The sequence below is a fragment of the Erythrolamprus reginae genome, chromosome 6, assembly GCF_031021105.1.
Source record: "Erythrolamprus reginae isolate rEryReg1 chromosome 6, rEryReg1.hap1, whole genome shotgun sequence".
NCBI classification, from domain to species: domain Eukaryota; kingdom Metazoa; phylum Chordata; class Lepidosauria; order Squamata; family Dipsadidae; genus Erythrolamprus; species Erythrolamprus reginae.
Window position 1 is genome coordinate 66,429,086 of NC_091955.1, and position 16,596 is coordinate 66,445,681.

Consider the following 16,596-nt stretch of genomic DNA (forward strand, 5'->3'; position numbering starts at 1 on the left):
TGTTCATATATCTCAAAAATATTGAATATTGCAATTCAAGGACATCAAACTTACAAGATTAGTATCAGAATAACATACTATCAGGAGAGAATCAGGTGTCTGTCTATCACATTTTTGGAAAATCATATAGAAACATACATACATACATACATACATACATACATACATACATACATATATATATATATAATATTCTATTCTATCTATTCTATATAGAATAGATAGAATAGAATTAATAGAATTCTTTATTGACCAAGTGTCATTGGACGCACAAGGAATTTGTCTTGGTGCATATGCTCTCAGTGTACATAAAAGAAAATATAGATTTGTCAAGAAACATTTGGTACAACACTTAATGATTGTCATTGTCAAATAAGCAATGAAGAAACAATCAATATTAATAAAAATCTTAGGATACAAGCAACAAGTTACAGTCATACAGTCCTTAGTAGGAGGAAATGGGTGATAGGAATGATTAGTAAAAAACTAGTAGGAATAGAAGTGCAGACTTAGTAAAAAGTTTGACAGTGTTGAGGGAATATATAGTTGGGGGTGCAGCAACGTTCATTCTTAAGTGTGAAAAATGGTCATCAGGACTGGTAACTTTTTTCTGTAGTACAGTATTAAAACTTTGAATTGTTGCAAATCCAAGACTCTCTGTACTTCTCAGAGGCAGTCCCATTTCATCGAATGGTAGCACGCTTTTTACCTTAAGCATCTTGTAACCAGTTTTCCTTCCTAATATTCCTTTGCCATGACACCATGGTTAAATAAATATGCCTTCAATAACCCTGCAATTTATAATTCTCCCAATAGCCAAATCGAGAAGTTCAGGGGTACTTGTTTGAACGCATTGCAGAAAATTATGCCCTCATTCTGTTAGGCAACCACAGGGTTTCCAACCAGGAGTGCATCCTCAAGGTGAGTAAAGATTTTAAGAAATACGAGACTATAAGCAATATCAGTGTTATTATTTGAAATCAAATCTTAAGAGTGATATGATCTAACTTTTAGAAATATAGGAAGAAGTTTTAGGCATAAGGGTTAAAACTGGGACACTACTAAATATTAAACTCAGGTTTCTTCTTCAGTTCTCAACTTATGGCTCCTTATTGTATAAAATGTGTGTCATTTCTTCTTGATTTCCAATTAATACTAATGCTTCCCCCTCCTAGAAAAATTAGATGAAAATAAAGATAAACTTAATCTATGGGATGAGGGGTGTTTCTGGGAACAACTTTTCTGTTATGGACAGGGGTAGGTTCTAAGTTACCTCACTGCTGGTTCTGTGCTATGTGGTTGTGCGCACATTGTGCACCATGGTGCCAAAAACTTAGCTTCTGCTCATGTGCAGAAGCAAAAACAAGATGGCAGCACCTACGGCTTGGCCATTAGAGCTAGTTTGGGGGCATGGCCAGCCGGCAATTGCTCCCGGTTCGGTGAGTGGGGGAAAATTCCTGCTACCAGTTGTATAATTCTGTAATTATTTCTAAGATCTAGTTTTCAAGGAATATGGAAATTCACCTGAATGCGAAATTCACCTCCGTCATTTTCATTAATACCAACTCGGTATTTAATTAGTTACCTACATTATTTTTACTGTCACTTAATTATCTAACAGTATATACTGAAATTTTCTATCCTTACCCTTGCTGCAAGCTATGGTTTTGAGTCTACGGAGAGGGGCAGCATTCAAATCTAATAAATAAATACATAAACTAGATGCAACCTCACCATTTGAACAATTATGCAATAATTTTTACTGAAATAAATCATTGCTCAAGCCTATGCACAGAAATCTTCTTAGTTTTTACCCAAGCAAAATTACCGGTAGATAAAATTCATCAGTATTCAAGGGGGAGGGGGCAGTTGAACCTGACCCTCTTGCCAACATAGATGGCAATGCCCCAAAGAAAAGAAATACAGTGGTCCCCCGATTATTGCGAGGGTTCCGTTCCAGGACCCCTCGCAATGATCGGTTTTTCGCGAAGTAGCGCTGCGGAAGTAAAAACACCATCTGCGCATGCGCAGATGGTGTTTTTACTTCCGCCGCAGCAGCGAGGAGCCGAAGATTGGGGTTTCCCCGCCGCCCACGCAAACTCCTCGCTACTGCCGCGCCCGCCGCTTGTCTTGTCTGCCCGCCGCTTGTCCGCCGCCTGCCAGCCCGCGCGCCCGCCGCTCGCCCGCCCTTCGCCCGCCCACGCCATTCACTCGCGCCGTTTCCCAGCTGAGTCCTGAAGCCAGAAGGCAAAAGCGAACTTCCGAGTTTGGCTTCGGGACTCAGCTGGGAAGCGGCGCTGGGGTTTCCCCACCGCCCACGCAAACTCCTCGCTGCCGCTCGCCCGCCCACGCCGTTCGCTCGCGCCGCTTCCCAGCTGAGGCCAGAAGGCAAAGGCGAACTTCCGCGTTTGGCTTCGGGACTCAGCTGGGAAGCGGCGCTGGGGTTTCCCCACCGCCCACGCAAACTCCTCGCTGCCGCTCGCCCGCCCTTTGCCCACCCACGCCGTTCGCTCGCGCCGCTTCCCAGCTGAGTCCTGAAGCGAACTTCCGCGTTTGGCTTCAGGACTCAGCTGGGAAGCGGCGCTGGGGTTTCCCTGCCGCCCACGCAAACTCCTCGCTGATGCCTGCCGCTCGCCCTCCCGCCAGCAAGAGGGGGAAGACCCAGGGAAGCCGCCCAGCAACTGATCTGCCCGGCGCCATCTACGCATGCGTGGCCATAGAAAAAAGGGCGCGCATGCGCAGATGGTGTTTTTACTTCCGGGTTGAAAAATCGCCATATAGCCGTTTCGCAATGATCGGGATCGCAATACCCGGGGGATCACTGTACTGTTAACAGATAAGGAGGTACTGTAACAAGAGGTACTGTAACAAGAGAACAAATCCAATTTTTTTGGAATAATTAATCAAAAGATAAAGAAACAATTCCAATATATCATTTTACATATAATATCAGCAGCAAGAATTGTTTATGCTCAACTTTGGAAACTTGAAAATATACCAACCAATGAGATGATTATGCATAAGATATTAGAATATGCTGAGATGTATAAGCTCATGTTAGAAATGTAAGGCAAGAAAGAAACAGAATTTTATGAGGTGTGAGATAAGTGGTATAATTGGCTAGAACAGAGAAACAAAAATGTATAGAAATAAATGTAAATAACTTCAAATTGGAAAAATGGAAAATTTATTTTTTTAAAAAAAAATTCACATGGTGTAAAAGAAATTCTTGACTAAGTGCCCATTTGACTCTTCGCCCAAGCTTTGCCAGTTTCTCTCCTATAGAAGGTTAGGAGAGAAGACAGCAATTTTCTGTCAATCATTACACTTCTAATTGAGGGACTTTTGAAAAAGTTTTAAGAAAGTTTGATATTCTTTTAACACAGGTTGAGAATTAATTGGCTAAGAAAATTGAATTCTCAGATACAATTGCCATAAATGTAGTTGCAATTTTGTCTCACTCCTGCTTTGTTTGAATTTTTAGTTTTTTCCATCACTACTGAGTCAAGCTGTGTACATCTGCTTCTGCTCCTGTTTCCCAAGGTCCTTGTTTAATACCTCTGAATTCAAAGCCCAGATCTGTGATGTATTCTTTGAATGGCTGGGAGGTGAGATGCCATCATATTCTTACTCAAGGAATGATCGCATGGGTTTTGACCAAGAATTCATATCTTTTTTTTATCATGTAGTACAGGAGTGGGTTCTGACTTAGCCGGTTCGCTTCCTCCTGCACTGTGCATGTACAGTGCTGGAAACCCAGCTTTTGCACATGCACAGAAGCAAAACAAGAGAGCTGGTTCAGGGGTGTGTTCAGATGGCCATCGCTGCTGGGCCAGCGAACGGGGGGGAAATTCTCGCTATCTGTTCTAGAGAACCTGTCCGAACCGGCAGGAACCCACCTCTAATATGGTATTTCAAAACATGACATATCACTGCCCCTCCGTTTACTTTACTCATCCTAGATTATAACCAAAGGATGAATCTCCTATTTACATCTTCCCCAAAATAGTTTTTTAAACTATTGCAACAAAAATGTTAATTTTGCAATAGGTTTTTATGAACTAGAGACCAAAGTGTGCCATAATAATTATTTAAAATGTTTTAAGGTTCTTTGTTGTTTTAACTAGTTATATGCAAAGAGAATTTGTCATTGCATTTCTTAAGCACAGTATTTTTTTATGTCAACTATGTAACTTTATGGGGGGGGGGGGAATTAAATACAGCATGTAATGTGATTTGGATCAGTGCTGTGTATAGAAAAGACAGCATACTCCACACCTATACTGTAGTGTTTCATTACCTTCATGTGGTATAATCCTTTAACAGTTACAGTATCTTGCAGTAGGTCAGGCAAAAAAAATCTGAAAAAGGTTCTTCAATAATTTTCTAATTGTTTGAATACTTGGAATTCTACTGCCCTAGGCAGCTAGTGTACCTTTAGTTAAGATGACTGTCATTGTCTACCAATATATATTACATGCTAGCCCTCCATCATCTACTACCTTCCAGATGAGTTAAAGTTCAGTTGTGATGCCTTGGCTGCTTAGAAACCATGAGTTAAAATCTCAATATATTTGGATGGCCCAAGTTGCAAGGTGTATGCAGCAAAGGCATTTTTCTAGTTATTAACCCAGGTGGTTCATAATCTGCAAAAAAATGTACTACTGAAACTATCCCTCCTGGCTGCCTGAATAGAGACTGCTTGGGAACAATAAATATCAATCTCTTTAGATGATCTTCAATAATACAACATGCTATTTTAAAATGTGATATTGTATTCATTTGGTTATTTAAATTTTATTTGTGGTCTTCCATCAATTTCTTCCTTTGTTTCAGCATAAAATCTAATACAGTGGTCCCTTGATCATCGCGAGGGTTCCGTTCCAGGACCCCAAGCGATGATCGATTTTTCGCGAAGTAGCGGTGCGGAAGTAAAAACACCATCTGCGCATGCGCAGATGGTGTTTTTACTTCCACCGCCGCCCGCCCTTCGCCCGCCCACCCCGTTGCTCGCGCCTGGGGTTTCCCCCGCGCGCGTGCCGCCCGCCCGGCCACGCCGTTGCTGGGGCCGCTTCCCAGCTGGGAAGCGGAGCTGGGATGTCCCCAAGCGCGCGCGCGTTGCTGGGGCTGCTTCCCAGCTGGGAAGCGGAGCTGGGGTTTCCCCAAGCGCGCGCGCACCGCTTGCCCGCCCCACGCCGTTGCTGGGGCCGCCGGAGGGAAGACCCAGGGAAGCCGCCCAGCAGCTTATCTGCCCGGCGGGAAACTCCACCATCTACGCATGCGTGGCCATAGAAAAAAAGGCACGCATGCGCAGATGGTGGAGTTTACTTCCGGGTTGAAAACTCGCAATATAGCCCTTTCGCGATGCTCGAGGACGCGAAACTCGAGGGATCACTGTATGTCAAATTTTATACCATCATCATCCACTAGATTATGATTTTCACTATGAATTCTTTTTGGCACAACCTTGTTAGGTATGCTGCAAGAACCAAGAGGTTTCTATAAATGGGATTACTCCCAACTGGAACCAGAACGATCAAGGAGAGAAGATCTGATGTCAAGAAAGAAAAAAATAGGGACTGGTAAAATCCTGATAACATTTATGTTTTCTTTCTTATGTAAAGGAAAATGGCCATTGATTTAAAAGTAGTCTCCCATTATGAACTTACATGACATCAGTAAAATTTAAACAATATGCCAGTTCCCCCTTCTATTATAGTTTGACCATGCTAAGGAGTCAAAATAAAATCAAGGTTTATATAGTTGTCATGGATTAGTGCTAAATATATGATTTGCTTGCAGAAGACCACAATGCCAATTAATAGTATTTCAATAGAGAAGATGAGAAATGTTGGCTCTTTCTGCCAGATTAGAATGCAAGGCTGGCTAGCTAGATCAATGGCCTGAAGCAGTACAAATTAGACCTATCATATTTTCTTTTTTCAAAATTAAAGTTTTAATAAAAACATTAATAGTACATACATCTTAAAGCAAAGTCATCTATAGTAAATAGATCAATCTTAAAATGATGTACAATCTGTCTGAGTATTTTTAGAAAATGAACATCTGGATGTAAATAGCTATTACAAGGCTTCTTACTACTTTTTAACCCACTCTATCATATTAACTGTAATATCAGTCTAGACACATGGTTTAGTTTTTTCAGGATTTTACACACCTAGTTTATGTAGAGACTTGCACTGGATTAAAGGCAGGGAGAATATACCAGTCTTTATTGATTAATTTCACATTTCTTTCATTTCTATAGGCACTGGTATATCGTTTGAGAGCTACAAGCAACACGCTTCTACAGGAAAGAGTCGTTTGCATAAAGTAAAATATGAATTGGAGTTGGAGATAAAGCAATTTTTATTTCATTTGGGATGTGAAAAAGAAAAGAAGTGCTAAAGCCTACTAGCCCATTGCAGTAGTTGGATTCAGCCGGTTGGCACTTGTTTGGGAGAACCATTTGTTAACTCTTAGTGGAGTTCTGCGAACCAGCTGAATAGTCAAGCCTGCCTGCAGATTCAGTAGCTCACACACACCTCAGACTTTCCTGCTCACTTGTAATTAACCAAAGGAAGGGAAAACAAAAAGAAAAAATAACCATATAGGCATTTCCTCAGCAGAAAAAATGCTAGCCCCTTTAAAACTCAGGATTAAAGTGCAAGAGAATCCCCCCCCCTCCTTCTCTCTCCCTTCAGTTAATAGCTCCAAGCAGACAGCCAACAACCATTTAACAGGCTATTTAGTTGCCATATCAAAAATGCAGAAATTCAGCCAGAACAGCGAATAAATAATAGAAAATTGATAGGATTAGGTCAGAGAAGAAGTTTTAAAAATGGTAACACAGAGCAGGAGTTTCATGTAAGAGTTCTTATGTCTTACGTTCTACATTTTCTAATTAGCAGAATTGATTTTATTGCATTGGATGGGAAATAAACACTTGGACACCGAGCTGGGAATAAAGGGTCACTTTATTAAATATTAACAGAAAGACCTGCTGGGGTCGCTAAATGGTGGCGGAATTTCCTGAACATAACATACTTGGGCAACCAATGGGTATAACTCCATGCCTGGTCAGGGTGAGGCATGCCCCGCCTACACCCAGCCCATAAAGCCATGCCCAGCGTGTGGGAGGGCTCACCCTGCATGACCCGGAACCGGAAATGACGTAGGTGAGCCCCAAGGGCACCCCTTTCACACCGCTCTGTCCGGTGAGGAAGCATGAGTTGTGCAGCAATATCTGCAGGGCGGCACGCTGGCAAGGAGGCGTGGGTGGCGCAACAGACCTTAAAATAGGGCGATAGCCACGCCTCCCGACAGTCCGTGCAGTCCACAAAGGATGCTAGGAACTCTCGCGCTATTGCGCAAGAACTCCCCTGCAGAGATTGGTGCCAAGCTAATTTCCGCCTCTGCAAATGGCGGCCAGGTGTTTAATCACCCGGCCTTTCAATTAATTTGGAATAGGGTTGCTATGCTGTTTCTGTGTTTATGTATTTTGATCTACATTTTCTGCATTTAAGAGTTAGCTTACAGCAGTGGTCGGAAACCTTAATAGAATAGAATAGAATTCTTTATTGGCCAAGTGAGATTGGACACACAAGGAATTTGTCTTGGTGCAAAAACTTGGTGCAAAATTTGTCTTGGTGCAAAAACACAAGGAATTTGTCCCTTTTGCAAAAACTCAAAGAGCCATTTGGATCCGTTTCCCAAAGAAAACAAACATCCAGAGCCACAAAACCTGGGTGGGCTTGACAACTTGATGTCACTCACTCCCACTGAGTCACATGACCTCCACAGCCACGCCTACCCAGGTTTTCTTCCTCTCTCTCCCTCTTTCTTTCTCCCTCCCTTTCTCTCATCTCTTTTCTCTCTCTCTCCCTCTCCCTATCTCTCTCACTCTCTGTCCCTTCCTCGCCACCCATTTCTCTCTCCCTCTCCCTCATCTCTCCCTTTCTCCCATCTCTCTCCCCTTCTCTCTTTCTCTGCTGAGGAATAATGGCCAACCCCAGTGGAGGCTTTCAGGCGACCCTCTTCCCCCTCTCGCGACTCCCTGGCTGGCTGTGGCGCATGCGGGGAGACCCATCTCAAGCAAGAGCCAAAGCACAGCAAATGCACATGGGGATGGCGGGCAGCTTCTCGCTTAATGGCAATAGCATTTAGACTTACTGTATATACCGGTTCATAGTGCTTTACAGCCCTCTCTAAGTGGTTTGAAGAATCAGCCTATTGCCCCCAACAATCTGGATCCTCATTTTACCCACCTTGGAAGGATGGAAGGCTGAGTCAACCTTGAGCTGGTGGTGAGATTTGAAGTGCTGAACTACAGCTAGCAGTTAGCTGAAGTAGCCTGCAGTTCTGCACTCTAACCACTGCACCACCTTGGCTTAAGGAGGGTCTTTGGACGCGGCTTCTCTTGCCCTAAGGATCCAGCCATTGCCTTGCCGTATCCACCCCACCCTCACAGCCGAATGGGGAGGGTGTAAGCTCCAGCCCAAAGAGGCAGGAAGCAAAGGCTACCTTAAGCATAAATGTGGTGTGAAGGCAGGTACACTCCTGCACTAAGGGTCTGATGACCCTCCTCCCCCTCCCCTCCCCCTCCTCCTGTCATGTGGGAGGGGCACGGCAAGGCAATGACTGAAAGCAGCTCTTTGCTTCCTGCCACTTTGGGCTGGAGCTTAGGCCCTGTTCGCTTGGCCGAAGAGCTGCAGGGACGAGGGTGGACACAGCAAAGCAAGGCAATGGCCAGATCCTTAGGGAAGAAGAGCAGCCGCATCCAAAGATTTTTCTTAAGCAAGCAGCTGGCCGCCTTCCATGGCTTTTCACTTCCAGAAGGAGGGTCTCCCCGTGCATGCGCAGCCAGCCAGGGAATTGTGAGAGGGGAAGGAGGATCATCCGAAGGGAAGCCTCCACAAGGGATGGCTATGTTCCACAACCAGGCTGGAGAATCAGCCCCAGCCACTCCTTCATTCCTGCCATCGCCCTTCTCAGGCCAGGTGAAGGAGGGAGGGTGAGGCAAGCCAGTGATGGGATAGGGAGCCACAGCAGGGGACCCAAAGAGCTGCATGTAGTTCCAGAGCTGTGGGTTGCCGACCCCTGGCTTACAGTATTAGATTGTAAAGATTCCACTTTGTCTTATAACTGTGTGTGATGGAGCACCCACAACTTCTGATGGCAAACTATTCCTTTGGTTGATTGGTCTCACCCTTAGGAAATTTCTCCTTAGTCCTAGGTTGCTTCTCTCTTTGGGTAGTTTATTTATTATTTATTTATTAGATTTGTATGCCACCCCTCTCCGCAGACTCGGGGCGGCTCACAACAACAATAAAACAATGTATGACAAATCTAATATTTAAGTAACTAAAAACCCCTCATTAAAAAGCAAAACATACAAACAAACATACCATGCATAAATTGTATAGACCTGGGGGTAGGGGATATCTCAATTCCCCCATGCCTGACAACAGAGGTGGGTTTTAAGAAGTTTGCAAAAGGCAAGGAGGGTGGGGGCCATTCTGATCTCTGGGGGGAGCTGGTTCCAGAGGGTCGGGGCCGCCACAGAGAAGGCTCTTCGCCTGGGTCCTGCCAAATGACATTGTTTACTCGATGGGACCCGGAGAAGGCCAACTCTGTGGGACCTAACTGGTCACTGGGATTCGTGCGGCAGAAGGCGGTCCCGGAGATATTCTGGTCTGATGCCATAAAGGGCTTTATAGGTCATAACCAACACTTTGATTTGTGACCGGAAACTGATCTGCAACCAATGCAGACTGTGGAGTGTTGGTGTGACATGGGCACATTTAGGAAAGCCCATGATTGCTCTCGCAGCTGCATTCTGCACGATCTGAAGTTTCCGAACACTTTTCAAAGGTAGCCCCATGTAGAGAGCGTTACAGTAGTCGAGCCTCGAGGTGATGAGGGCATGAGTGACTGTGAGCAGTGACTCCCGGTCCAAATAGGGCCGCAACTGGTGCACCAGGCGAACCTGGGCAAATGCCCCCCTCGCCACAGCCGAAAGATGTTTCTCTAATGTGAGCTGTGGATCGAGGAAGATGCCCAAGTTGCGGACCTTCTCTGAGGGGGTCAGTAATTCCCCCCCCAGGGTAATGGATGGACAGATGGAATTGTCTTTGGGAGGCAAAACCCACAGCCACTCCGTCTTATCAGGGTTGAGTTTGAGTCTGTTGACACCCATCCAGACCCTAACAGCCTCCAGGCACTGGCACATCACATCCACTGCTTCATTGACTGGACATGGGGTGGAAATGTACAACTGGGTATCATCAGCGTACTGATGATACCTCACCTCATGCCCTTGGATGATCTGCCCAGCGGTTTCATGTAGATATTAAATAGCAGGGGGGAGAGGACCGACCGCTGAGGCACCCCACAAGGGAGAGTTTCCATTCATTGTTTCTTGTTGTGCCTTTTGGTGCTTTGGAAAATAGATTGACCCCCTCATTTTTGTAGGATCCCTCCTGACAGAACAATTAATTATTGGAACAATTTGCCTCCAGAAATTGTAAATGCTCCAACACTGGAAGTTTTAAAGAAGAGATTAGATAACCATTTGTCTGAAGTGGTATTGGGTTTCCTGCCTAAGCACAGGGGTGGACTAGAAGTCCCTTCCAACTTTTCTCTTCTATTTTGGAACAGTGCTGATTAATTGTCCTATTTATTGTGAGTTGGAGAAATTGCTAAGGCTGAAACCAATCAAGCCATACCTACCCAGCCGATCATTAGGCAGAGATCAGTTGTTAAATTATTTGAATCCCACCATTACCCCACTGAACATAGGCACCATGACAAATTCCTTGTGTGTCCAATCACACTTGACCAATAACATTCTCCTCTCCTCTTCTGAATATATTTTTACAAAAAAAAAAACCAATCAAAATGTTTGTAGCAAGCAATCATGCAGAATTATTTTGCTTCTTTTCAAAGAGCAAAGGATCTCAGATTGCCAAATATATTTAAACTCTATTTTTTTAAAAAAATTGTGCCAATCCATAAATCAAGATTGTAATGCACTTCCACTTCTCTTTCCTAGTGTCTGATATTCTAATATGAAGTGATACTTTCCTTTTTATCTTTCTTTTTCTGATATTGACATAGATTCCAGCAAGGAAAATATTTAAGAAATCTGTTAAAAAAGGCAAAAAACCTGCATCTGGGAAAAAAGATCAAAAGCAGCTTTCCCAAAAAGTTTCCACATTGGAAAGTGAAGGTAACATCTGCAGAATTTTCTACAACACCAGCTTTAAATATGTATATGCGACTTTGTTTTCAGACTAAGTAAGCAATAATAATGTAGAATGTTCTCTCCAATTGAATGGGTATCATCATCATCATCATCTCTCCAATTATAAAGAAGCTGTCTTATTATCATATACAGTGATACCTCGTCTTACAAACCCCTCATCATACGAACTTTTCGAGATATGAACCCGGGGTTTAAGATTTTTTTGCCTCTTCTTCCGAACTATTTTCACTTTACAAACCCAAGCTGCCGCCGCTGGGATACCCTACCTCCAGACTTCTGTTGCCAGCGAAGCGCCCGTTTTTGCACTGATGGGATTCCCCTGAGGCTCCCCTCCATGGGAAACCCCACCTCCGGACTTCCGTGTTTTTGCGATGCTGCAGGGGAATCCCAGCAGGGGAATCCCAGCAGCCCAAAAACGGGTGCTTTGCTGGCAATGGAAGTCCAGAGGTGGGGTTTCCCAGTGAGGGGAGCCTCAGCGAAATCGCAGCATCGCAAAAACACGGAAGTCCAGAGGTGGGGATTGATTGATTTTATTTGAATATATAATTCCTAATAAATGATTAATACATATCAAATGTGTGCTCTTTTTAGAAATAAAGCAAAAGCCATCAAGTAGTAGCCAGCTTCAAGAGGATAATGAAAAAGCTGCATGGAGCAGACAACAGAACTTACCCCAAAAGAAACTAAAGACAACTATACTTCCTCGAGAGGTGACATTATTTATGCATAATAAAAATGTTAAAATAAAGTAATTATGGATGGATCTAGATAAAATAAGAATGTATTATGGATGGATCTGGATAAAATAAGAATGTATTACTTACTCTTGCCCAAATTAGCCTTTGACTTCATAACTTAATTATTTTCAATTATTTCAACATATATTGGTATTTGCTTGATTTATTTTGTAGCAAAATAAATCAGCTCTCTCCCAGGCAATGAAAGTAATTTGTCTAAATGAACTAATGATCCAGAAATGTTTTACAAATCTGAGAGTTGTTTCACATTATATTTGGGTTGGTTCATATTCAAGTATCAGACTCCTTGAGATTGTAATGGGTTCAGAGTCAGCCTGACAATAAGCATCTCTCATGTAAAAAGACTACATTTAATGAATTATGAAAAAGTTAATTAGGATATGTTGGATATTGAATATCAGAAAATTCATATATGTAGAAAAAATAATCAAAATTCATAGGAGAATTTCAGAAAAAAATTACTTAAATTACAGATACAGTAATCCCCCGCTAATTTGCAGTTCATCTTTCACGGATTCGCTACTTCACGGGTTTTCAAAGGGGGCTTAAATCCATTAAATCCATTGAAAATTTTAAATGCATTAAAAATTCATAAAATTCTTCTATAGTACTACTATACTCTATTAAAGAATCTGGTAGGATATCACATGTAGTTCCAGCTGAGAAACATTATAGAATGGCTGTTTAATGCAAAGGGTGGGTTATAAAAATGCAAATACTCGTTAAATACATGAAAAAATATCTTTCCTCTACTTCATGGAAATTCGTTTTTCACGGGTGGTCTTGGAACGCATCCCCCACGAAAAATGAGGGATCACTGCATTCCAATATATGCATTTTTTTTTCTTATGTTCAATCATATCAAATCCTTGGAGACTAACTAGAAATGTCCCCGCAGTTTTGTTGACAATTATACAGAAACAAGATTTAAAGGGGATTTTGAACAGTTTCAAATATATCGCCAAAGAGCTGGGGTGGCGCAGCAGGTAGAGTGCTATACTGCAGGCCACTGAAGCTGACTGTCGATCTGTAGGTCAGCGGTTCAAATCTCATCACTGGCTTAAGGTTGACTCAGCCTTCCATCCTTCCGAGGTGGGTAAAATGAGAACCCGGATTGTGGGGACAATATGCTGGCTCTGTTTAAAAGTGCTATTGCTAACATGTTGTAAGCTGCCCTAAGGAGAAGGGTGGCATAAAAATCTAATAAATAAAATAAAATAAATAAAAAGTCATTCGCCTGATAAAAATTATTCATTCTGAATGTTGCTTTACCAATGGATCTAATATTATTATTATTATTTACTTTCTAGTCACACCCAGCTTGCCATGGTCCCGACTTTACATGGCATCGCTTCAATATTAGTGGTCATAGTCCACTGATACAACATTACCTCCAGAAACGTGATGCTGAATCAAAATCAGGCTGTGACATCTTCATTTCTAGGAGGATGATATACAAACCAGTGCCATATCCTTATAATGTTCAGAAGGGAAGTATTGATGGAAAATTGTTAAGACTGAGTTTCTTTGCTAACTATTATAATTTTTTCCAGTATCATATTTAAGAAATGTACTTTTAAATTTATATATAAATGTCTAGATCATTTTGGGAACCTATTACTTTTTTGGGTGGTTTGCTTAAGAAAAAAAATTCTAGGTAGAAATTTCCTTTACATTTAAATTCACTGATTCTGCCAAAACATATGCAGACGTGATCGAGGAAAATTACCATATCCTCCATCAGAAGCACAAAGCCTTCAAGAAATATTATTGGCAACAACACAGAGAAATCAGGAAATTTAGTGAACAATACAAATGTAATCAGGAACTTTACAGGTACCCAAATATGTATACTGAAACTATGTAATTTTATGCATATAATGCCCACATTTTAAAACTCTTTCTGGGTGTAGGTATGGCGGAGAGGGGCGGCATACAAGTCTAATAAATAATAATAATTATTATTATTTTCTTCCTCTACACGTTCAATTTTTGTTTTGTTCCATCTTGTGTGATGATCTTACCTATTATTTTGAATTGGCCAACATTGCTTTAATAAAGAATTAAAATGAATTCTAGCATCACAATATCAACATGAGGGGAAGAGGGCTCCCTCTCAGAGTTTCCTGTTTCTTATGCAATGCCTTTATTGTTAATTCTTATTTCTTCATTGGCCACTATGAATTATTCATTACACTAACCCAATACATTGGTTTAAAGGATTTTTGTATTTGTTTGCTCCCATAGTAACATAATTGATTTGCCCTGAGCTTTGCAGTTCAACAAAATCCAAGATTATACTTTGTGACATTCATGGGTGCTCTGTAAGAATTGCATTTCTGTTGTGTGGATGTTATACTCTATAGAAATTAGAAATTAATGTGATTTCTTTTAATTTAGAAAAAATTCCAGTAACTAGCATATATTAGTGTATTTTTCCTATACTGCAGAAGTCAACAGCTTAAATACTTTTAATAAAATGACAGGAGCAGCCCAGTTTCCTCCACATTGTCACCTCCTATCCATTATATATTTTTTAAATACGTTATTTTATGGGGGGGAAATTCAATACCTCATAAGTAGCTGGATTGTAAATAAGTAACTTGGACTCATTGGGAAAGGCTTTATGAATGTACATATGTGTATATATATTTCAAGCATTTATGAGTTACCTGCTTGAGAGCTTGATTAGAAAATATGGCTTCAATCTTTATCTGTAATCATAACCTAGGTTTCTTCTCAATTTTAAAATTCAAACAATTTCTCTTCTGCTACTTTATGCTCAAGTTAATTTCAGTTTTTCTCTTATCACTTTGTTCTGCAGAGAAGCTATAAAAGAAGAGATGAAAAAGAAAAAAGCACAAAAACGAAAAGAATTGCTTTCTTTGAGGCATCGGCAGAATAGCTCAGAACCTTCATCCCTGTTTTCAAAAGTTTCATCCAGGAAACACCATAGTTTTCCTTGATCTGTCCTTATGAACTGACATTGATTGAATTCAGTGGAAACATGTTACAAAATGATGATTTAAATAAAATTAAAGAACCTAGGTTTGGTACTAAATGTAAATATATTGCTAATTAGAAATAAATGAGTAAGGGGGAATGATTAGGTTTTGGGAAATGTTACTGGATATAATTTCTTTTATTACTTTTGAATATGATATGTATAATTCTTTCCCATTACATTTGATTTTATTGTTGTACAGTATTTGTTTCATTCTTTGTCCAATTTAAGAATACTGTATATTGACTCTAAATTGGATGATTTGCAGCTGTTCTAACACCAATTTCATAAGAGGTCTCCATAACAGCAGCACTTCTTTTCTTTAGAATTATAATATCTAAGTTTGGAATGTTTAATTTGTTAACTGAACTGTACATTTTAGCTCCTAGTGAAACTAATGTGCAAGGTGTTATTTTTCTTTGTTCTTATATTAGCCCCAGTCAATGAAGTTTAAAAGAGCATCTCTTTTTAAAGAAGAGCATTTTCAAATATTAAAAATTGTATTACAGTGATCCCTCGATTATCGCGAGGGTTCCGTTCCAAGACCCCTCGCGATAATCGATTTTTCGCGATGTAGGGTTGTGGAAGTAAAAACACTATCTGCGCATGTGCGCCCTTTTTCCATGGCCGCGCATGCGCAGATGGTGGAGTTTGCGTGGGCGGCGGGGAAACCCGGATCTTCGACTGCTCGCTGCTGCTGCGGCCGCCCAGCAGCTGATCTGCTCGGCGGCAGCAGCAAGGAGCCGAATCGGGCTTTCCCCTTTGCGTGGGCGGCGGGGAAACCCCGATTTGGCTCCTCGCTGCTGCCGCCGAGCAGATCAGATGCTGGGCGGCCGCGGGCAGCAGCGAGGAGCCGAATCGGGCTTTCCCCTTTGCGTGGACGGCGGGGAAACCCCGATTCGGCTCCTCTCTGCTGCCGCCGAGCAGATCAGATGCTGGGCGGCCGCGGCAGCAGCAAGGAGCCGGGGTTTCCCCGTTGCGTGGGCGGCGGGGAAACCCCGATCTTCGTCTGCTCGCTGCTGCAGACGAAGATCGGGGTTTCCCCGCCGCCCACGCAAAGGGGAAAGCCCGGCTCCTCGCTGATGCCCCCGCTCGCCCGCCCGCCCGCAAGAGGGGGAGAGATAGAGAAAGAGAGAGAAGGAAAGAAAGAGATGAGAGAGGGAGGAAGAGAGTGTGAGAGAGGAAGAAGCAAGATAGAGAAAGAGAGAAAGAAAGATGAGAAAGGAAGGAAGAGAGTGACGTCATCGGGTGGGAAAAATCGCAATACTGTATACGTTTCGCGAAGATCGAGATCGCGAAACTCGAGGGATCACTGTATACCAGTATGCCTATAATAAGTTGTAATTATGTTGTAATTTAATTATGTTGTAATTAAATCATGGCAACAACAGATATGGATTGTAAACATATATAATTAGGAGAAATTATTTCTATTCTATTTGTCAGAATATAATGTTCTATTAGATTCTGAGCTCTACCTTTCAAGGAGGATATTGCTAAGCTGGAGCATATACAGAGAAAAGCAACCAAGATAATTAATGGCCTAAAAAATTCACATTTGTGAGGGA

General features: G+C 42.0%; 1 protein-coding gene across 4 annotated transcripts in view; it reads left to right on the forward strand.

The window, feature by feature from the left end:
- FAM227A (family with sequence similarity 227 member A) overlaps nucleotides 1–15,075 on the forward strand; it is a 25,806-nt gene extending 10,731 nt beyond the window's left edge. For all 4 annotated transcript variants that reach the window (XM_070756116.1, XM_070756117.1, XM_070756115.1 and 1 more), the window contains exons 8-16: nucleotides 817–921; nucleotides 3,485–3,608; nucleotides 5,475–5,582; nucleotides 6,269–6,333; nucleotides 11,119–11,230; nucleotides 11,858–11,976; nucleotides 13,335–13,491; nucleotides 13,710–13,860; nucleotides 14,849–15,075. In XM_070756116.1, coding sequence (XP_070612217.1) covers nucleotides 817–921; nucleotides 3,485–3,608; nucleotides 5,475–5,582; nucleotides 6,269–6,333; nucleotides 11,119–11,230; nucleotides 11,858–11,976; nucleotides 13,335–13,491; nucleotides 13,710–13,860; nucleotides 14,849–14,990 — 1,083 coding nt within the window. In that variant the 3' untranslated portion in view covers nucleotides 14,991–15,075. The remainder of the gene's footprint in view (nucleotides 1–816; nucleotides 922–3,484; nucleotides 3,609–5,474; nucleotides 5,583–6,268; nucleotides 6,334–11,118; nucleotides 11,231–11,857; nucleotides 11,977–13,334; nucleotides 13,492–13,709; nucleotides 13,861–14,848) is intronic.
- Nucleotides 15,076–16,596: the final 1,521 nt, after the last annotated feature.